The sequence below is a fragment of the Dysidea avara genome, chromosome 9 (genome assembly GCF_963678975.1).
Source record: "Dysidea avara chromosome 9, odDysAvar1.4, whole genome shotgun sequence".
In the NCBI taxonomy this organism is placed as follows: Eukaryota; Metazoa; Porifera; class Demospongiae; order Dictyoceratida; family Dysideidae; genus Dysidea; species Dysidea avara.
The window spans coordinates 30,445,678-30,468,698 of record NC_089280.1 but is presented as its reverse complement, the minus strand read 5'-3'; the positions used below and the strand labels follow the sequence as shown (position 1 = coordinate 30,468,698).

Below are 23,021 nucleotides of genomic sequence, written 5' to 3'. Positions count from 1 at the left end.
AAGTATGATTCATAACTATGATATTGTGCACAAAATTACTCCTATATCAAAATTTTTAGTCTACGTAAAATACTTATACCAAGACTACCACGGTTCTATTGGAGTATCTCACTGACTACTCTAGATAGTGTCTCAATCTTTTGTGTATAGAATTTGTGTGTGTGTGTGTGTGTGGGGGGGGGAAGGGGAGCACATACGCCCTCTAGATATGCCGCCGGCTCTAGTGCACTTTACAATGTGCTGGCATTATGAAAATCCTCCTTTTATTTTCTAGGGCAATGGGATTCGTCAGTTCTATATGAATTAGGCATGAGGCTATTATGCTCCAAAAATTGAGCATTATGCTTTTGAGCAGTGCTCAAAAAATCACCTATTATGCTTTTGAGAATTGCCCATTATTCCCAAAATTATGCCACCATAATTGGCTAATAATGACAGTTTATTCCTGTATCAGCCCATTTTCATTGATGTTTAAGCTTCAAATAGTCTTGAATTTTTAGCTGGTCGCTGTATTAGAGTATTTCATATCAATGTGACTGCTTTATTAGAGTAAATAATATTCGGTGACTGTTCTATTAGAGTTTCTGACTGCTCTATTAGAGTATCTCGATCTTTTTTTAACGGAATTATGCAATCTGCAGATTTTCCTACTGTTAAAGCTTTATAATCACCTAAAAATGCTAGCATAATTCCTGATTCCCACACATACCTATTATGCCCGAAATTATGCTGGCATAATCGCCGCATCCCTAATATGAATCCAAATTATACATTATTAAATGTAAGCAAAGTACATTGCATTGCCATGTACATGCATGTTAATTAACTAGTTACCACGTAGCAAGTTACCACTGTCCTAATGACAGCTACCTCACTTCATGTGTGCAAACAGTTTATACAGAACTGTACTCTATGTAGCTATGTACCTACTCAACTACAAGCCTACAGCAGTCTACTACAAAGTACATGTTTATTTAGTTTTGGCATGATGGCTAATAGGAATAACATCATAGTGGTGATCTTCTGAACTGCCTTGAGCAGCACTGACTGAGTATGCTGGATTCTTCTCTAGTCTCAAATCACTTGACTTATTCACCAACTCATATGCTGGCTCTGGTACAGCACTGCCATGTTTAATAGTTCTAATATACAAACAATACAATTACAGCAGCCATCAATATAGCTTTACACTAACTTTGGCTTTGCTTCATCACTTAGCTTTTTCTTAAACATCCGAACAAGAAAGACAACATTGCACACTAAAGAGACCATCAGTAGAACAGCCAACACTGCAATTACTACAACACTGGAATCAGTACTGTCACTGCTGCTATCATCACTCCGCTGTAGTTGGACTACTAAATGTATAAGAAAAAAATAGGAATTTTAAACTAGAGTATATGGGACAATGTAGTACCACTGCAATAAAAAGTATTGAAACAAGAGTAGCACGTAATGTCCAGATACTGTAAAACAATAAGAAGTGAATATCCCTACTGTGCTACAATTAAAATGCACAGTAGGGACGTGCATTCTTATTGTTTTACAATATCTGGACATTATGTACTACTCTGATCCAGCTTGTTTTAATACTTTGTTATTGCAGCAGTTCCTAATTTTATTCTTATACTTGTTTGTGAACTTTTTTGTCAATTCATGACTACTCACATACGTAATACTATAATTCTAGTTCTAGCTAATCATATTCACAAGTAAGATCATGATCTGCAGCAATCATGAATCCTAATAATTATATTCGTAGAAGCACAAAGGCCGTGTCCACTTACATACCACTATTGATACTCACCAATGGCACCAAGGTCTGCCAGACTAATTCACTTACATGCTGCTACACCAGACTAACTCACTAGTCTACTCTGCTTTGTGCATATCATTTCACAAGCAGTCCATTTCCTGGTGGCAGACAACATCTCATCTATGCCGGAGAACCAGCTCACTTAAGTACCTTTGGTACCTACCTTGGAATTACCTGCATGTGTATACCAATATGTTGGTGCAATAACATTGTGAAATGTGCATGCTCAGAGATCGAAGCCACTATGTGCTATGGTCACTGTAGGGAAAGATAAAAGTAAGACAATAGCATACATATTGTATGGCTATGAATATGCTAAAGATTCCTTCTTAAGTGAATTTGAAGCATTTCTGTGAAAGAAGTAGAGTCGTAAATGTAGCCACTTTTCTGCTATGCTTGATTGAACACAGGCAGGCAGTAGAAAGTTCCATTAAATAATTTGCTAAAATAATTCTGTAGCAACCAAACGAAAACATTTCGAGTCTACCTGAACGCACTTTTGGGCTAGATTTTATCCAACCAATACTGTCATGTCATCATGCATGAGGGGAAATCTAGGCAAGTTTTTGGGAGATATTTTATCCTGGGCCATGCCCACAACTTTGTCATCCCTGGCAGTACTGAATGATTAAAAGCACTAAAACTAATGCAGTGGCTCATAACATGTCGTCTATAACAAAGTACATTTTAGAAACATGTATACATGACAAGTTATGCTTTCCTATAGTAGACCCACAGTTCTTACTAGATACTTGTATCTAGTTTCTGAACACACTAAACTGAGGTTTGTGGCTTTTGAGTGTCGATTTTACAAAATACCGTATAGCGGGAAATTTTCGAAAGGTTAAATTTTCGAAAAATTCGAAAATAACTATGTGTTTTCGAAAATATTTTTTCGAAAATAGTACATCCCGGATTTGAAGTGACAATCAAAGTAAGTATAGCTAGGTATTATATAATTGATTTTTGCGAGTGCACGCATGCATATAGTTTCTACTAATATCAGTTAGCTATAGGCCACACACAAGTATAGCTATCGCGCGCGCGCATATGAGCAAGCACGAACGAGTCTTGAAGCCTATAAGAGCTCGAGAGTCCAGAAATTACTAGGAAAGTCTATATAAATAGTCAGCAAACATTTAGCTATATGGGCTGAAAAACGCCATGTACTAACTTAGCTATGGCTCAATCCTGCATATCCCCTTGCTCTATGTGATACAGTTTTTGATTTTTTACAAGAATATGGTTTCACTCAAGTAGTGAACTTTCCTACCAGAGCAAACAATACCTTGGATGTATTTATCACTAATAGACCATCGCTCCTCCATTCATGTAGTTCCATAGCAGGTATCAGTGACCACGAAGCTGTCTGTATTGAATCCTCTATCTCACTTCCACAACAACAACAGTGTACTGAGAGAAAATTATATCTTTGGCACAAGGCAGATACATCTTCTATTAATGAAATTATAACCCAATTTACTAGTTCCTTTTTAAATAAGTTCTCATCTTCTACTCCAGTTGACACCTTGTGGGAAGAGTTTAAGATGATGTGTTTCGATTGTTTAGGTCTTGTTCCCACCAAACTTCGTTCTAATAGATCAAAGCAACCTTGGATAAATGCTTACATAAGGCGACTATCACGTAAGAAACAACGCCTCTATAACTTGGCCAAATTTTCTAACAGTAGGCAAAACTGGGAAGTCTATCGAACCTTTAAAAGACAAGTTCAAGGAGAATGCCGCAAAGCATATAACAACTACATTGGAGGGTTAATTGATGAGAAAGGTTCTGTTACAAAGAAACTGTGGTCTTATATAAAGAACCAAAGAAAGGATCATTGTGGTGTAGCACCTTTGAAAGTGGATGGAGTTGTCTACAATGACAGTCTAGATAAGGCTAAGATCCTTAATCATTATTTCACCTCAGTGTTTACACCAATCACAACAGATACACCCCCACTGATGAATGAGCCACCAACAGCAGATATTGATCCTATTCAGGTTGACATTAATGGCGTTGTTGAACTATTAAATTCTCTAGAGACTCACAAAGCTGCTGGACCTGACGAAATACCAGCACAATTTTTGAAGGAATTTAGTCAACTTCTTGCTCCCTCACTTACTGTTGTTTTCCAAGCATCGTTAAACCAGTGTTCTTTACCGTCTGATTGGAAAAGGGCATATGTTGTACCCATTTTTAAGAAGGGTAACCCTGCTATCCCTAATAACTACAGACCCATTTCCTTGACTTGCATTTGTTCAAAAACTCTAGAACACATAGTTTATTCACATGTATTTGCTCATTTATCTCACCATAACATTTTATGTGACCAACAACATGGCTTTCGTCGCTTAAGATCATGCGAGTCCCAACTGATATTAACTGTAAATGATTTTGCTGAAACCTTGAACAATGGAGAGCAGTCTGATGTAATATTTTTAGATTTTTCAAAAGCATTTGACAAAGTGTCCCATTACCATCTATTTCACAAGCTCCATCATTATGGCATTCGAGGAGATATACTAGATTGGATAAAGAACTTTATGGTAAACAGATCTCAATGTGTAGTAGTTGACGGTCAACAAAGTGACCTGACTGGGGTATCATCTGGTGTTCCTCAGGGGACAGTCCTTGCTCCCCTATTGTTCCTTTGTTTCATTAATGACCTGCCTAACCGAATTACATCTAAGATAAAACTTTATGCTGATGACGTGCTATTGTATACTACGATTCATTCCCAAGATGACTGTCACAGATTACAACAGGATCTTAACACTTTAGAACAATGGGCAGCTGACTGGAAAATGTCATTCAACTTACAAAAATGTGAATTTCTTAGAATCACTAACAAGAAGCACCCAATACTAGCTCAATACACACTGCAAAGTAAAACTATAAAAGAGGTAACACATGCTAAGTATCTAGGTGTAACTATCGACAAAAACTTATCCTGGTCAGAGCACATTAAACAAATTACTAAAAAGGCCAATAACACCAAATGCTTCTTGCAACGTAACTTGAGCAAGTGTCCTCTCCAAGTCAAAAGTAACTGCTACAAAGCCCTGATTAAACCTATCTTAGAATATGCAGCCACAGTCTGGTCACCCCACACGCGAAGAGACATTGATGCCATAGAAAATGTCCAAAGACGAGCAGCACGGTTTGCATTTAACAACTATTCTAGATATTCCAGCGTCACTGAAATGTTATCTAACCTTAATTGGCCCACCTTAGCCAGATGCAGGAATGAACAGAAGGCTACAATGTTATTTAAAATTATATCTCACCAAATCGATATTAATGCTGATGATTTCCTTTTTCCTAATCCTAACCTACATCACACCAGAGGCCATGATAAGAGATTTTTAACCCCAATGACTAGAATTGACTGTTATAAATTTTCTTTTTTCCCCTCTGCAATCAATATTTGGAATTCCTTACCCCAACACGTGATTGATTTAACAGAGATTGACCAATTCAAGCGCAGCCTAGCTGGACTAGTAACTGTTTAATAATTTATCAATGTGTATATATGGTCTTGTGTATAGTAAATATTGTATAATTATATAAGTTTGTTTTTCTTTTGTAATTGACAGTAGCAATTGTACCCTTTTTTGTGCACCATACTCTTTTGAGGTCTGCACAACAATCAATAATAATAATAATAATAATAATCCGCAGGCTACTGAGGCGAAATCCGCCAAACAACATGCATGGTTCAACTTATGAAGGAAAAGTCTAGGATAGCTAGACGAGATTCTATCAAAGCCAGATTGGGCATGTATCTAGCTACGTATACTGAACAATTCAAATTCTAGCTATCAACGCAACCACTGTTAGCTTCCTCCCCCGCTTCCTCCGTGATTTCATTATCTGCGTTGCGGCGCGGTAAAAAGGCATTGTTTCGAAAATATTTTTTCGAATTTCCAATCAAGCACTCTTTTTTTGAAAATTTAACCTTTCGAAAATTTCCCGCTATACGGTAGCACCAAACTGAATAAGTGATATAACTATTCTGTGGCATGAGTGGGTTGCATTATTAATTAACCCTCTCACCCCCACAACCAGTATATGGCGGTTTCGATTAATACCCATAGCATTTACATTCTGAGTGCTCTGTAACTTCATTCAGGTGTTTTAGTAGCCTACAGCTGTAGCAGGCATGCCCTCAAGTGAATGGGAACAGGGATAAACCGGTCTCTCACACACTATCATGCAGTTAGATGATGTAATTGGCTACTAATTGCTTTCTTTCGGAATGTTGATGACAAACAATGTAGATGATAATGGCACTACTAATGAAGAGAAATGTTAAGGAGAGGGATTATACACATTGGAGTGGTGTGTTGCTACATTTGCACACCTTGAAACAGTGACCTTGTGCCTGTATGCACCTGCACACTTGCTCAAATGCCACAAACCAGACTTGGAAATAATTGTTTCAACTGTAAACAGGATAGCAATGTTTATTGTAAACAGTGCTAGCCTGTATAGTTGCTCCTGTTTGGTTTCACTTAGATCGATTTTTGCACTTTAAAGTTATATAATGACTTTGTGGTTGTCCTTGTGCAAACAGCAACTTAATAATCTAATTCCTTGTTCTATAGCGAGTAAATAGATATAGTAGGGCCTTGTTATCTGGACCTCAAACATCCAGACACTCGGTTAACCGAACTGGTCTGAAATACTGCATGTGACTAATAACTTAAGGTGAAGTTATCAGTTTGCCAGCTGGAGGGCAGCAATTCAAAGACATTGGCATGTAATTAGATGGTTTAATGATGGTTTGGTGGTAATCATTTATTAATTTGTTGATAGTTTGGTGGTGACCACATACCAAACTCTAGCAGACAGTGGGGTAACCTACTTGTATTGAAGTGCTAAGTGCTCTTTTTACAGTGTTGTCCATTAGTAGCATTGAGTACCATTATTTAACAGGTATATAGTGAATAAGTGACTGCATTTATGCATGCACTAATGGATGATTCAAAGTTACGGATTATCCAAAGTTATGAACAGGGCTTGGCCCCAGCAGGTTTGGATAAATGAGGTCCCACTGTATATAGTTTATAGGATTACAATAATGTGGTATGGCGTGTAAGTTATAGCAGTTTAGAAGCAGTAGATTGGAACCTCTACAAGTTTGGCGGTGAGGAGTAATTCAAGAACAGCCAAGGTCAGCTTTGTTTAATTGCCATGCATGGAGCAAGCCTTAGATTTGTGATGAAGTCATAGTAGATTATAAAATGTTCAGACATCTACCAGTATGGTAGTACTGTATAGTAGAGATCAGGAGGGGCTTGATTATACCAATACTGCATGCCAATGTACCATGGAGGTATTAGAAGGCTGGTTTCTGGTCAATATTTTCTTTGTGAGAAGCTGCAAACTTTCCACCTGTGCTTCAGAATGACCCAATATGCTTACACAAAGTTTCTGACTGACTGATGCCTGCAGACCAGCATTAATTATGAGTTTGATTTTCTACTGTTAGATGTTGCTTCAGCCTGACAGGTGCATTTTGGCATACCACAGTACATGCAATGCATGTATCATTTGCTGCTCATAACTTCTGCACCATGCCCCCAACACTTGAAGCAAGCAATAAAAAAAAAAAAAAAGATTGGTTTTAGGTTACTAGCATCACATATCATCATTCTCTGTGTGTAGGGTTGTGTAATGGGCAGAACATAGTTGATATAGGGTATATGTTTCATTGTACATTTATAGCTTTGCACATCTGGCACCTTGATGTGGTGTAAAGTATGTTACAAAAGAAGTTAACTAGGCTTGCATCAAATATGCCAGCATAATAAAAAGCATAATAGGCTGGAGCGCTATGCCAGCATAATAAGGCAAACTATTTCCATGAAAATAGATTGATATACTCTGTAATAGGGCTGCCAGTGGAACTTTAAACCACAACAGAGCACTCAAATGCATTGTATCTAGCTCCTTAGGTGGATACTCTCTAATAGAATAGTCACTTTGTAGTGAAATACTCTAATAGAGTATTCACTGATTAAAATGTTCCAAGATAATTGTAAGAAATGTTGCTAACTTAGGAGCATAATGCAAGCGTAATGGGAACACTGAAGAGCATAATAGGTGAAAATTTTGGAAATTCCATAAAGTATTTTGGGAAAAATTGTAAGCAGGCCTAACAAGTGTAAGAAAAAAATCAAGCTAGTATAGGAATCATTACAATAATATACGTAGCAAGGGGAACATCTGCTGAAGTGCAACGTTAATCCCTACTTTAGCCATGCTGGTTTATTGCTAATAATATGGGCTATACTTTGAGCAGGAAATTAGGTTTGCACTTAATTCAAAAGTTCAGATAATATTCCTTCTTGCTTAAACAATTTAAATGTAACCATCTCTATTAGCTTCCTACACTTAACTTGTAGAAATAAAGCCTATAAGGGTCAAGACACATGGTAGTGTGTTGTATGGCTAAGAAAGTTGACACGCCACACCATGCATATATTGATAGGAAGAAGAAAAAAATTATTTTCACATATGCATAACTCCTTCTCCAAAGCACACTTGCATTAAAGCTGTCCACCAAGTAAGGTAGGCTGCACAGCAATTTTAATTGAATTTACTCCAGCCAGATATGGGCAACTAAGTTTCAATTTTTTCTTAAGAGGTGTATATGGGGACAAAGATTATTTTTCTTTTCACACACTACAAAAATTACTAAAATATCACTTGATCACCTTGAAATTTAGTACAGATAAAGAGTGTGTACAAGTGAATTCACGTACTAAGTTTGCTATGAATCTAACAAATATTTATGGTGCTATGAACGTTTATTTGCATAAAAAGACTGAACTTTTGCGATGGCTACAGGGTAAACATGTACAGAAATAACTTATGTGCATAGATCAATTACCATAGCAGTACCTTTTGATTGGTTGAAAAGTAAAGGAGTAACAGTTACAGAGTCACAAAACAAAAACCAAACAAGTGTAAAATTGTAGGCCAAGATACTTTAATAGAACAGTCACTGTGGAGTAAATAGCACAAAAACATATTGAAAAAAAAACTTACCAGGGTGTGTGGTGCAATATATGATTTATAATTATTGTCATGGGAAAATTGACATAATTGCAAACACCTAACTAAGGGCTGTACCTCCCAAATGCAACAGCTTCCCTAGATGAAATTGTTACCAAAGCTTGCTATATATTAAGAAAGTTATTGTGATATTGCCTTTCATTAGTCTCCAAGTTTGAAGCTTATAGGGATCAATAGTGATGGTTTTCATACATATGCTGAATTAATAAAATAGTTGCAGTTTTGTCATTGCCTTCATAGTATGCATTAGCACAGCTGCTACACTCATTAATTTACATTAACATATTTTGCACGTTCAAAACATGAGTTGCTTACCATACTTATGCAAATCAGTGGTGAATGCAATTTCATTCTATATAATAGTATAATGGGTTATTTATGGGAAACGACCAACAGATCTTTTTACCTCAGATGTGCTATCAGCTGAAAACACACGGAAGAAATATTCAAACTCTTTTTCTACTTTTTTGTTATAAAACACATGACCATCAGGATCAGTAGTGTTATCACCAGCTCCCAGGATGTAGCCCATTCCATAACCAGGTACATACTGACTGGCATTAACCACAGCAGCCACGTAAACTGATGAAGAAGTTGACATGGATGCCTTAAGTTCTTTGGTTGGTGTTTTAGTAACATCATCATGTACTTGTCTGGTTGCTACACTTCCGCATGTGTCATCCAAAATGATGTTGACAACCACAATAAATAGATGACTAGACACATCACACTTTTAACTGAGGACATATACAGTTTCCATCTAACCTGAATGGACCATTATCTCTAGAAACTGTTGGCAATTCAATAGCAAACTTAGTGCTATTTGAGTTACTAGCATTAATAATGAAGCTATTCTCTGGGTCTAGTACACTCTGTACATTTGGTACATGGACAAATGGCTCTATAAGGTTCATATGTATAAACACAATTGCCAAACATCAATTGTTCACAAATTGAAAATTTGCAAACCTCCAGCTAATGTTCTTGTAGAGACTATATCACTCTTCTCCCCCTCCAGTGGTCTACCAGTAGTTCCTATCAACCTGACTGCTGTCACATATACACTGTACTCTGTGTATGGCCTGAGGTTGTCAAGAGTGTAGTTACCAGTGAAGTTGGTAACATTGACTGCCTGTTCTGAGTGGACACTGCTGTTGTAGTACACCTGTAGTAATATATACATTAATCATTAAAGAAACAATACTGATTTATATTTGCAAGAAAACTTACAGTGTAATAGTCAATTTCACCATGATATCTATAAGGTCTGTTCCATACCAGTTCAAATGAACTAATGTTTACATTGGTAATGTTAAATGATCGAGGAGGTGATGATGGTTCTGCAATGCACTACTGGACAACAAAATGATATAAATTACAAACCTTCAACTATTAGTCTTAATGTAGTAATGTCACTTCCACCATCATTGCTTACATTACACCTATATCGTCCACCATCATTATTAGTGACACTACTGATATGAAGAGAGGAGGATGCTGTACGACTATCATCCTCATCATTTGTTGTTTCATTAAAGTCAACTATTTTTAGTGTCCTCCAGGAGAACATCAAGTTTGTTGGAGCATCCTGATCATTAGTAGCAGTACATTTGATCTGAAACTCTTCACCCAACACTACATGAACTTGTTGTAGTAGTTCCTGTGCTATGGGCGGGCCTGTGTGATAGTGTGAAAGCATTGTATACTAATGTTACTAACATACCATATACTGTAATAGTTGCTGGATTAGACTCAACCTGACCACTTTTATTACTAACCACACACTTGTACACTCCCTCATATGATTCCTTTATGTTAGAAATCCTTAATATGTTTGAGTCAGCACCAGACACTACTACACCATCCTTCATCCACTGGTAGACTATGTCATTACCTGATGCATAACGAGTGAGCTGTGTTGAATGGCCAACAAATACAGTAACATTATCAGGGTTGGTGAGGATCTGTGGGAGAACTAAAAGTGAACAGCAATAATATTATGTTAATTTATCATAGCAACTAACTTAATAATTCTGCTCCATTAGATGTAGCATTATTCCCGTCCACATTAGTAGCTTTACACCAATACTTGCCACTATCAACTACTGTAGTTCTGTTCAGTGTTAAACTACTACTCACTCCATTACTGTGTGTTGTAACTTGTGTACCACGTGAAATGTATGATATTCTGTTCTTTTCCCATGTGATATTTAGTGAATCACTTCCATTAGCAAAACATTCAAATGTCACTTTGTCATTGTTATTGACAAACTGATTTTGTGGATGTTTCCAGAACAATGGTAAACCGGCTGAAACAATAAGGAATGCTAACTTTCACTGAATAAAATTAGCTGATTTGAAGTGGTATATGACACTGATATACCATCAATGATAATAAAACCATGCAGGTAAAGTGTAACCTCCTTGTTAGTTAAATAAAATCCTCTCACCACTGGCTACAATCTACTATTTTTGAACTGCTACAAGTGCAAGGAAAATAATTTAGCTTGATTAGTTAGGGATCAAAGAAATAAAAAGTAGTGGAACAAGGAAGGTCACCTACACCTGCAGATATACTAGTGGACATTTAATCCCTGCTTCAGTTTATACCCATGACTGAATTAGGGATTATATGTTCACTAGTATATTTGCAGGTGTAGGTGACCTCCCTTGTTTCACTACTTTTTGTATGATCCCTAATCAAACTTAAAATTCCTAATTTTTCTTTGCACTTGCTTGCTTATTATATTGTAACATAATTATGGCTGGTGAACCTGCAGATACTGCATCAAATGAAAAAATGGCACCAGGCTTGATGCTTTTGCATCCTAATTATCAACTACGTAAAGTGGTGCTTATGCTTCATTTTCAGCTATGTTCCACCCTGATATATATACAGCATTACAAAGAAAGAACAGTATGAGAATGCCCAATCCAGTTACTATGGAAAATATGGATACTTTCTGTTACAAACATAGAGAAGCCATCACGCACTACCGCGAATTGACATGTTGCACTATCAGCAAAGCACACAATGGAGAACAAAATTAAGTTCATGATGCATGCATTGTATACACTTTGGTATGCCGAAAGGCACCTGTCAGGCTAAAATGACATCTAACAGTGAAAAAAATCAAGCCTGTAGCCTCAGCTGTTATCGAGTTACACTTATTATACTCTAATAGAGCAGTCACCCCAATAGAGCAGTCACCCTAATACAACAGTCAAGCATGTAGTAAAAGTACTAGTATTTGATTAACAGCTAAAACCACCGAAAATGCCTCCAAATTCAATCTCCTGACACTTTATTTTCGAAATTTTCCTGGGGGTGCATGCCCCCAACCCCCCTAGAATTAGCATGCTTGGTGTGCTTCGCACACCTACTACTACCACCATAAATTTTGGGCACCCCCAACTGTAGCACCCTTTCGCCTCCTATGTATGATGTCCATAATTCTACAATAAATTAACAATAATAATGAACAACAAAATTTAGTCACAAGCTTCAGCATTTTACAGCATGTAGAATGGCAGTGCAGCACAGTATTTGATTAGAATGTGGAAATATATCATGATCCAAGTATTGGACTATATAACATATTGTATTTTATCACCACAATTTGTATCATGACAATTATATCATCATGTATTGAATTTTTTTAAATTGTTTCTAGAACTCAATTTTATCGTCAAAACATTCAGTCAGAGGATGGTCATGGATTGGGATTTTTGATTCTGAAGGTCTGAATTTATTCTGTGCATAGAGATCTAAGCTATCACCTCATGCTGTATACACACTTATTGACTTTGCCATGGTAACAATGGGATATACTGCCTATACAATAGCATGCAGCAAATTGTGATAAACTGAACTCTTTATATGCATACACATTGCACAGTGACGATTTGTACATGTATTGCACTGTCATGATCAATTGTATGATTAATTGTATATCTTAAATTCTTTCTATTGCAGATAATTGCACCCGTCATTTATTGTTGTGTCATGTGATTAAAATTGCTAGATGATAACAACAGCAACTAGAGGTAGCAGGCAGAGGCAACAATATGGGGTACTGTTTGAGTCAAAATGCCATGCATAGACTAAATAAAGAATGCGAAACCAAACTTATTATTTTCTGTTAGTAGCATTTTGCTTGTACAATTAGTTTTGTGACCATAATACAATCTCAACTGTGTTGCAATGGTTCTAAGTAATTTAATTTTTAATTATAAAAATAAAAAACAATACCACATCTACAATTGGGTGGATAGCTACAAGTGCTACTGTATGTAGCCAGACAAGTTCATCAATAATTTACTTTCCAAAGAGTGAAGTCATTTTTCATATATACTAGTGTGAAGGTTAATTAGGTGCATGTAAAATGTTATAATGTGCTGACAAAGAGCAACTCACATTTGTCTGATTAATCCTTATACACAGCAATATTTTTAAAGCATGTATGCTTAGTAGTAATAGGATGTCAACTTTGCTAATACAACATTGCTTAACCTTGCATGCCCCTCAAAATATTTAGTTCATTTCGTAAATACAAAAAGGAATGTTTTATGCAGTCTTTCTTTAGAACAAATTAACCATAGAGAGTTTTTATAAGAACATCTTGATCTTTATTACATGGGTAGTTGAAACAGGGGCAGATCCAGCATTTCACAAGGGTGCTAACAAGAACAAAAGTTTATATAGTGGAGGAGAGGTAAATGGCTGAACTATTGCAGAGCATGCTTTATCTAGAGTGTGCCCCCTACATAGGAAAACTTAAGTCTTCTGGGATTGAATTTGGCAGACTGAACTTTATCATATAATTATTAAATAAGTCATGTATGCATTGTGATGAGTCATTTATAGTATTATTGGTCTCAAGCAGTGGTTATACTCAAAAGTTATACAGGTAAAAATTTAATTTACATATTTTCACCAGGGCAATTAATGCCCCTCTATGGTGGTCCAACTCAATTTGTACTGTGGTTATTCCAGAACATATCTCCTTTGGAATTTTGCAATTCAAGGGAATGGTGTACTTTAGTTGCCGGCAAATATAGCTCCATGTGAGCCGATATGTATTCCTTCACATGGAATGTACATGTAAGTACAGTCAGGTAGTAGCAGGGGTCTTGGGACACAGCCCCTAGATGCTGTAACCCAGTAAGATGATTGTAAGAATTTTTGAATAAGTTATATATAGCTACAATAGGAACCCAAGCAACTACCAGTTCATAGCTAAAACTGGTAACAACTATATAGATCAGAATAGTCTTTCAAAAGCATTGAGTTTTATATGTAAACAAAATTTCCTTAAACAATTGGTATAAAGGGGATGTTTAGCACAATGGTGAGACAGCAGTGCACAATGTATGTCAAGAAGAGGTTTAATTCTAGCTCACACTTCCCTTATAGTTAATGAAATCATTTTGGATGTCTTATTTGAGTAGTTGACTGTTCTATTAGAGTATTTCAATTTTAAACTTTAATCACTCATAAAACATGTTTTTTGAAACCTTCTCCCTTCTCCTTGTTGTTTCTAGCTCTTTTCTTATGTCTATGACAAGATGAAATTATGCATGTAACTTCTACTAACTTCCTAGTAAAATATTTAAAGTGAGGTGTTTCAATACCCACATCTAAAAATTATGGTACAAATAATATGGTATCAATTTAAAAATGGGGGAAATGACCTGCAGAAGCACTGTGATGAACATTGCATAACTGTCTATATAGAAAGTTATCATTAAAAACTATACAGTACACCTAGCACTAAAAATAGAATGTTCGGGGACATCTAGAATTCTGCAAACAGTTAACATGCTTATATGCATGGGACATGAGCAGCTATACCTATAAGTCAAAACATCAAAACTTGCACTATAGTTATCAAAAAACTTATTATAATGTGTTTATTTAGCTTTGGCATGATGGCTAGCAGGAATAACATCATAGTGGTGATCTTCTGAACTGTCTTGAGAAGCACTGACTGAGTATGCTGGATTCTGCTCTAGTTTCAAATCATTTGATTTATTTACCAACTCATATGCTGGCTCTGGAGCAGCACTATCTTGTTTCGTATCACTGGAACTGATAGGCATAATAACATGATTACAGTGGCAATCAACATAGCTTTACACTAACTTTGGCTTCATTTCATTACTTAGCTTTTGTTTCAAATGTTTAAACATCCAAACAACATGGCATACTAAAGAGACCATCAGAAGAACAGCCAACACTGCAATTGCTACCACAAGGGATTCATTATCACTACTGCTGTCACTGCTGGTATCAGCACTCTGCTGCAGTCGGAATACTAAACAATATAATTCAGTACTATAGTAAGCTGAACAACAGTTTGTAATATTTAAGCAGATACATCAGCCAATTATAGCATGTGCTGTATATGTTTTCTCTTACTTGGTTGAGCACTGGTTGTTGTGAAAATTTCATGCTAGGTTACAATGGTATAAAATTAATACTGCTCTGTTATTAGGAAATTTTAATTACCTCTGAGGTACTGTCAGCTGAGAAGACACGGAAGAAGTACAGGTATGTTTTCTTTATCATTTCTCTGTTATATAACACATAACCATCAGGATCAGTAGTGTTATCACCAGCTCCCAGGATATAGCTTATCCTATAACCAGGTACATACTGAATAGCATTAACCACAGCAGCCACATAGAATAATGGAAATGTCTTTATTGGTTCTATCAGGAGATCTTTAGTTGGTAGTTCCACAATATTTTTAGTAACACTTTCGTTGACTGCCACAATGACATAAAGATGACTGCATACAGAAAAAATAACTCTTGAACACTGATGGACTAAGTATACATGTACACTAACCTGAATGGTCCATTTTCTATGCTAATGACTGGTAAGTCAATGACAAATGTTGTATCATTACTTTCAAAACTTCTTGTGTTTATTATGACTTGGTCCAGCTTACCAATTTCATATGATGCAAAGATGACTGGTTCTGCATTGTTATTGTAATTGCTGTGAAATCCTGTAAGTTTACAAACCTCCAGCTAATGTTCTAGCAGAGACTATATCACTCTTCTCCCCCTCCAGTGATCTACCAGTAGTTCCTATCAACCTGACTGCTGTCACATATACACTGTACACTGTGTATGGTCTGAGGTTGTCAAGAGTGTAGTTACCATTGAAGTTGGTAACATTGACCACTTGCACTGGTTGGTCACTGCCATTGTAGTATACCTATGTAATTATAACAGCAAGGACAACTTTTATACTCCTATAATAGGAAGATATAAAACTTACAGTGTAATAAGAAATTTTGCTATATGGATTACGAGGTTGATTCCATGTCAGTTGAAATGAACTAACATTTACATGGATGATGTTAAATGGTACAGGAGGTGATGATGGTACTGTAATAAACTAGTGGACAGTATACTAATGAATAGTTTACAAACCTTCAACTATTAGTCTAAATGTAGTAACTGCACTTCCATCACGATTTCTTACATTACACCTATATTGTCCACCGTCATTACTAGTAACACTATTGATATGAAGAGTGGAGGATGCTGTACGACTATCATCCTCATCAGTTGTTGTTTCATTAAACTCAACTCCTTTTGGTGTCCTCCAGGAGAACATCAAGTTTGTTGGAGCATCCTGATCATTAGTAGCAGTACATGTGATCTGAAACTCTCCACCCAACACTACATGAACTTGTTGTGGTAGTTCCTGTACTATGGGTGGACCTGATAGTGCATGTTAAGGTATACACCATACTGTACATGTTGTTACTAACATACCATATACTGTGATAGTTGCTGGATTAGACTCAACCTGACCACCTTTATTACTAGCCACACACTTGTACACTCCCTCATTTGATTCCTCTATGTTAGTAATCGTCAACATGTTTGAGTTAGCACCAGACACTACTACACCATCCTTCATCCACTGGTAGACTATGTCAGTACCTAGTGCATTACAAGTGAGCTGTGTTGACTGGCCAGTGAATACAGTAACACCATCAGGGTTGGTGAGGATTTCAGGGAGAACTGTAAGTACACAGCAATAATAATCACTATACTATATAAACAGTAAGGAAATTCACTTATTAACTCTGCTTCATTAGATCTAGCACTATTCCCATCCACATTAGTAGCTCTACACCGATACTTGCCACTATCAGCTACTGTAGCTCTGTTCAGTGTTAAACTACTACTCACTCCATTAGAGGTGTACCGATAATCGGATCGGCTATAATATCGGCCACCAATATGGTAATTTTTATCAATATCGGTATCGGTACAGAACGGCAGGAGGACCGATATCGCTACCGATATTTATACACTAGCAATAGTTTGTACATAAACGGATTGTGCATTGGTTTTCTACATTATTCATGTGGCTCTTTAATGCCAGTGGCTTATTATTCACTCTGAAACAAGCGCTACGCTACGAGAAGCCATATAAATACACGCGATTCTACTGTCTGTTGCTGGAAAGCTTATCACAGTCTTTATAAATGAAGCAGTTATAGAGTACTTTCTAATAAAAATAAGGGTCACAGGATAACCAAGGAAACTTGCTGTACCAGCTTTCTCACAAACCATTAGAATGCAGAGTAATGCAGAAATATCCTTATAAGGCTTCATGGGAGTATACATAAAAATGTTTGTGGGTGCCTAATTGTCTGGATTGCACAATAGAAACCCAAGCTGTATACCACCACAGGCAGAGTATAGCAATGAATACATGCACATGTTGTTGTAGGGTAGGTAAATGTACACTTTTAACTATAATGCAAATATCGGATCGGTTATCGGCTTCTTTTGGTGACATCAATATCGGATATCGGTACATGCAAATAAACCACATCGGTACACCTCTACACTCCATTACTGTGTGCTGTAGCTCTTGTAACACCTGAAGTGTATGATCTTCTGTCCTTTTCCCATGTGATAGTTAGTGAATCACTTCCATTAGAAAAACAATCAAAGATTACTTTGACAGAATCACTAATGAACTGGTTTTGTGGATGCTTCCAAAACAATGGTAGACCAGCTATAATGATAATACTTATAGATAAATGGTTAGCTAGTTCGCATGACATTGATATAGCTTCTATAATATAATCAATCATGAAAATATATGCCAAAGTATGTATGATTTCTTTCTTAGTTAGCACTCTGTGCAAATTGTAGAAGCACTAAGAAGATTGTCATAAAACCAATTGATCCTTGGTTGACCTATGTTACCCAGTTGATCCAACCAGGCTGATGGAGAAGGGCATATGTGAAATTTGTCTATACTCACATGAACTGTATGCCAAAATTATAGCCATTTCCATTTCATTCTTAACAAATCCAAAGAAATGGGATAATATGTGCATGCATAGTACTGTATATCTTGCAGCAACTAAGGGCATGATCAGGCTCAATAAATGCTTGACTTAAAACAAGCCCATATGTGACTGGATCTACGAAAACCGTTCTTATCGCCCAAGACAGGAAGTTTGATTTTTTCACACAAACACAAAGCTTAATGCACTATCAAGTTTCACTGCCACAGTCGACCAGAGTGAAGTGGTCTGCTTTTGCTGGCTGCTTTGTCAGAGCAAAGTGGCGAGCCGTACGAGTGGTCTGGGGTCTTGATGGAGCCCTGGCCAACCAGGTGATGGCTGTGTGTGGCTGTACAGCTCCGTGGTGTTGGACAATGACCTGTGCTGTAAATTTCCTTTCATTTTAGCCAGTTCTGAGCCCTGAATGGCCTATAACTTGGCCCAGTTCATCCCAGCACGTTTCTTTTCAATTTTTGAACACCATCTTGTCCGCCTTCCAGGGGCCCCGCCTCCCACCCTTCTGGAGCTCGCCTGATACAGACAACCTCGGTTTAAAAACTATCTAAAATGGCGGGAAACTTAGTTGCTGACTACTTCTTCAGTGGATGATCAGGAAGGTAAGAAACTGCTGTGAAACGTGTGAAAATTTGGTATGCGTACCTACCACCATTGGCCAGCTACAACACACTGAATGTTTAAAACCGACGTTTTTCAATACTTTTAAATGGGCGATAAGACCGGTTTTCCCAGAGACAGTCACATATAGTATTAGTCATTGTTAATTTTTGCTTGTCTGAAGACATCAGTCAATCTGTCTAAAAAGGTCATTAATTACTCTCCCACTAGGGACCCACTGAAGATTGAAAGCCTAGACATACATCTAAAGGAGCTACACAGCCTTGATCCATCCAAGAGATTGGTATAGCATTTTTAATTTAAAAATAAAGTAGGGATCTATGCAATAAAAATAGTGAAACAAGACATGAATGAGCATAGCTCGATGGGAAAGTCCCTACTTTGGCATTGAGCAAAATTATAGCTAATGTGCCAAAGTAGGGACTTTCTCATTGAGCTATGCTGTAGTACCATCATTCATCTCTTGTTTCACTACTCTGTACAACTTGATAAAGTACGTACTTTGCTAAAATTGGAAGTACATTTATTTGTAGGATCCACAAACCAAAAAGTCAACTTCTACAAATCGATTCCCCTACCATTTTGGGAAGTTCATTGGAGCATACCTTTGCTAGATCCACCATGAAACCAGAAACACGATTGTTGCCTTCACAGAAATATCGAATTTTATCTCACGAGACGTAAAATTTATTTTTAAATTTTTGTGCTCCAAACAGATGCCCGGATGAAACCTGCTACTTAGCCAGATCTTATCTACAATATCTAGAATTGTTGTAATTAAAAACACACAGCAATAAGCAAATGATATGTTTGATTCCCTGCACAGGGCTGCTTTCTTTCAAAAATCACAAAACAAAGCACAATTTTTCAAATTCAAGCTGCCGTACCAGTCAAGACAAGTAAAGCCAAATATTCTTCACAGTATTCTGATAAGGATGGGTGCATAGTCTATCTATATTGCTAGTCAGGAAAGGATCTGAGACTTCTCACCATCTGGGTGACTAGTGTCAAAATTTTTGTGCTTCATTTCACAGGATTCTCTCAATGATGCTGAAGTCGCTTCCAGCACTTCTGATGCCGCACTGATCACCTAATTTTGTTTAGAATGATAATAAAAGATAGACCAAAATGTTTGGCAGTACTAGCAGTCGTTGTTTCTTTGATTTCATAATAATGTAGTATTCCAGCAGCATGCCAGGAGCCCCACCTAGCTCAATTTTAAAATTAAAGATTTTGTTCTTTTTTCAGTCTATTTTTGAATATTTTGCAACATGATGGTGCTGTAGGGTGATCTAGTAAAGATTTGAAGCCACTGTGGAGCATGAGAAGTGAAGTCAGTTTTGGATGATTTAGCTGCCTCCAGTGGTCTAGAGCTATGTAGAAGGTATCAATGAAATAATAATTGACAACCACTGGCATCAACTGTCCAGGGACATCTTTTGCCATCATTCCAGTCTGTAATTGATGGGTATTGTGACTGCAGAAACATTGGAAATGGCTAGAAGACACAATATAATTCTCAATGTTTCAGAAAATCTTGATGCTCGTCGCCCAGATGGTGAGAAGTCTCAGATCCTTTCCAAACTTACAGCATAGACAGACTATACACACCCAACCTTAGCACAATACTGTGAGAATATTTAGCTTTTCTTGTCTTGGTTGGTATGGAAGCTTGAATTCAAAAGTTCGTGTTTCGTTTTATAATTTTTAAAAGAAAGCAGCCCTGTGCAGTGAATGTAGAAAATCAGTTGCTTACTGCTGTGTGTACTTTTTAAACTACAACAACTCTAGATAAGATCTAGCTAAGTAGCAAGTTTCATCCGGTCCTTTGTGTGGAGTACGAAATTTTAAAAATAAAGTTTGCATCTCGTGAGATACAAAAAGCGAGATTTCTGTGAAGACAACAATCATGCATCCGGTTTCATGGTGGATCTAGCAATGGTATACTATGATGAACATCCCACATTGGTAGTGGGATTGATTTGTAAGTCAATTTTTTGGTTTGCCGAGGGGTCCGCAACAGGGGTGAAATCCTGGACGCCTATTCCTGAAATCTTGTTTGAAATGCAAGATCTGAAATCCCAACTAATAAATATTTTCTGATTATTTTATGATCTGTAAAATAATGTAACATTCCCACAAAATTATGGAAATTATAGTTACATAATTTTGCAATGGCAATCTCGTGCTACAATTAATGTAAGTTATTGAAAGCTTGCTACAAGGCACAGTAATGGATAAATTGCCTGAGTGTAACAATGGCAATACAAGCATGCAAGTGGGCAGGCCTCTGGGAGAACTTGGGAAGGAAACAGGCAACTTGTAGAAACCAAGATGAGAGATCAGCAAGTGGAAGGTAGAACACTCGTACATATTAAAACCCCACTAAGTACATTTTAGCTACAACTTATTAACTACCATCTATTGCATACAGTGCTAAATGCACATGAAACTATAAATCTATTGAAATCTGAGTGAAATCTTCTAAGAAATCCTGTGAAATTTTAGCGAGAATCAGATCCTATAAATTCTCCAGTCATTGAGATCTTGAAATCTATATGAGATCTTGAGATCGCTGTGAAATCCTGAAATCCTCCCGAAATCTCAGTGAAATTTTGAGATCCTGAAATCTTGGACACCACTTTTGTTCTGTTGCTGACCCTCATGGTTTGCGGACCCTAGCATAGTCCTTAGCAGCGTGCATAGCTTACCTTTGATTGTAGTAGTGGTGGTGCTCAGATCTTTGACTTGTCTCAGTACGATGGTCTGCTTTTTATCAGTCACCCGGGCCAGAAGTTGTTCGACTGAACAGGCTCTTTCAGTTGTCTGGAGCTTAGTCTCAACTAACGGAATGAAGCAATACAATTTCCACTTGAGTACTATCCAATCAACTCAGTGGTCTCGCCGTCTGGCACTGAGTGGCTGAGTCAGTGTGTTCAGAGAAATGAACTGTCAAGTATCAGTCCGTCTATTAAGTAACAAATCTCTTCATCAACTGCAGCACAGGCGTTGGCAAAAGTAGAAGTGACAGCTCAGCAACCTTACTGCTTCACCTTAGATTTCAGGTGCAACACTTGAAATTATAAGTGCCCCAAGTTTTCAGCAGCATAAGCGCTTTCTGAAACAATTTTGTGGTGTCTACAGAAAAGTGCTGATGTGGAAAATTAACATCTTGGTATGGTTTCGATGCTTGAAGAAGAAGACAACCAACCTAATTGAAGACAAAAGGAAAGACAAGGTGTACAGGGCGTACACTTGTCGGAACCCCAAAAGGCACATCCTACTGGTGAGTTTGTTGTTGTGGTGTACATGGTGACCGTGTGCTGCTTTGTTTGGGCTCTAGGCTTGTGACTGTAGTCAGTGAGTGAGTGAGACAAAATTTGAAGTTTTGGAGGTTTTTTATAATTCTATATCCGGTCACTGGTAAGTTTTTTTGTTTTGTTTTTAATGCTGTATTTCATGTTAGATGGGCTAATATTATTCCATAAAGGTGATTTTCGTGGTGTAAGATGTAGTAGTGTAATGCGCATGCGTATAAACACATATGTGTATTGTAATATATATGACACTATTGTAACTTAGTCAGTGTTGTTGTCTAGTTGTTGTATGATGTACAGTGGTGTTTTGCTCGAGCTTACCTATTTGCTGTTGTAGTTGTTTGCGTGATTTACAATTGTTGATTAAAGAATTACTAATCTATATACCCACTATACCACAAAGATGTCTCTAGGATGATTTTTAATGGTGGCATTTTAGGTGGCATGCATCATTTTCAGGAGAATCCCTACTTAAACAGTGCTACCATACTGTTTGATAAACAGTGGACCCAGGACCCACAGGACCCAAGCATTAATAAATAAACTAGTGTCCATTTGGTTCTACTTGGGGTACTTAGAGATAATGAGTTACTCTCTAGAATTCCTATGGATATAATTACATGAAAATAACAAGGAGAAAACATCCTGACCACCTGGTAGACTCCTGTAAGCGTTCGAGCGTAAATCGGATGGCTGCAGGTTCGAGGCTACCTAGGTCCAGTCATGGATTTTTTCTCCTTTCTTTTCAAACACACCTTAAGTAGCTAAAGTCTTTGAGCAGGCTGTAGGACCAGGTGTCCTACAGACCTTCAGCACTTGTGCTGTAAAGCATTA

At 37.2% G+C, this 23,021-nt stretch overlaps 1 protein-coding gene and 1 long non-coding RNA gene across 2 annotated transcripts; both read right to left on the bottom strand.

Moving 5' to 3' along the window:
- Positions 1–849: 849 nt before the first annotated feature.
- Positions 850–17,506, bottom strand: LOC136267663 (netrin receptor DCC-like). Its single transcript, XM_066062811.1, has 12 exons — positions 17,439–17,506; positions 17,005–17,150; positions 16,697–16,948; positions 16,349–16,642; positions 16,194–16,303; positions 15,935–16,130; positions 15,756–15,888; positions 15,414–15,696; positions 15,324–15,357; positions 15,150–15,219; positions 1,196–1,297; positions 850–1,142 (listed from the first exon to the last, which is right to left on the bottom strand). The coding sequence occupies exons 1-12, from the start codon at positions 17,504–17,506 to the stop codon at positions 971–973; spliced, it is 1,860 nt and encodes a 619-aa protein (XP_065918883.1). The 3' UTR covers positions 850–970.
- Positions 14,700–15,102, bottom strand: LOC136267063 (uncharacterized). The gene is made up of 2 exons (XR_010706479.1): positions 15,048–15,102; positions 14,700–14,993 (listed from the first exon to the last, which is right to left on the bottom strand). It is a non-coding gene; the product is annotated as an uncharacterized lncRNA (long non-coding RNA).
- Positions 17,507–23,021: the final 5,515 nt, after the last annotated feature.

Coding starts and splice junctions, on each gene's coding strand:
- LOC136267663 (XM_066062811.1), bottom strand. CDS start 17,506: ATGGTTTGTGAGAAAGCTGGTACAGCAAGTTTCCTTGGTTATCCTGTG. Junction 16,131..16,193: donor GCAAAATTTCTTATTACACT/GTAAGTTTTATA, acceptor ATAATTACATAG/GTATACTACAATGGCAGTGA. Junction 15,889..15,934: donor TGCTAGAACATTAGCTGGAG/GTTTGTAAACTT, acceptor ATAACAATGCAG/AACCAGTCATCTTTGCATCA.